Source organism: Seriola lalandi, unplaced genomic scaffold (assembly GCF_002814215.2).
Source record: "Seriola lalandi dorsalis isolate HSWRI2012SDOR001 ecotype SW California unplaced genomic scaffold, Sedor1 jcf7180002054237, whole genome shotgun sequence".
In the NCBI taxonomy this organism is placed as follows: Eukaryota; Metazoa; Chordata; class Actinopteri; order Carangiformes; family Carangidae; genus Seriola; species Seriola lalandi.
In genome coordinates, this window is record NW_019524790.1 from 108,619 (window position 1) to 109,328 (window position 710).

Genomic DNA, 710 nt, shown 5'->3' on the forward strand with positions numbered 1-710 from the left:
GTAGAACTGACTTATAGCTGACCTAAAATGAGCCTGCCAAGTGTAAAAGATGAACATCTCCACAGAGCATTCCCTGGATTGTTTGTAGAAGCTAAGAGAGGCTGATGCAAAGAAGGTGAGGAGAACAACAATGCAGGGCACAGAGCTGAGGCCGTGAATGATGAGGATGCAGTGCGTAGTGCTGCGTATCGAGCACAGCTCTCCGTGGCGCAGGGGCATGCAAATGGCCACATAGCGCTCGACGGTCATCGCTGTCAGAGTAAACGGTGTGACCAAAGTGTATACAGATGACAAAAAGTAGAAAATGAGACATACCCACATTCGCATGGTCAAATGAAAATAGCTAAAGATGAGCAGGAAATTTGTTGTAATCAAGATCAGACAATCAGACAATAATGTAATAGCAAATAAGACGTAGCGCATGGTCGTGTAGAAGAAATCCTTCATGAAAAAGATTGTGATCAGCAAAAGATTGATGCAAAGGAAAAGGGATACAAAAACCTGAACCAAAATGAGCCTGTAATTAACGCTTCGTAGTGAGGATTCCCCACCGGTCAGTGAGTTGTTGTTAGCCATATATCTCTCAGTCGTAACCAAATACACAAGGTTTTAAATTCTGATAACTGCCTTTCCTGTGGTGAATAGGTGAAGTCAGTTCAATGTGAAGGAACTCAAAGTAGCAACCACTAGAATTTGGGATTGAAAAAAAG

The 710-nt window shown here is 42.7% G+C and overlaps 1 protein-coding gene across 1 annotated transcript in view; it reads right to left on the reverse strand.

The window, feature by feature from the left end:
• The window catches only part of LOC111653638 (odorant receptor 131-2-like), a 1,120-nt gene extending 544 nt beyond the window's left edge, over positions 1-576 (reverse strand). The window contains exon 1 of the mRNA XM_023404263.2: positions 1-576. Coding sequence (XP_023260031.2) covers positions 1-576 — 576 coding nt within the window.
• Positions 577-710: the final 134 nt, after the last annotated feature.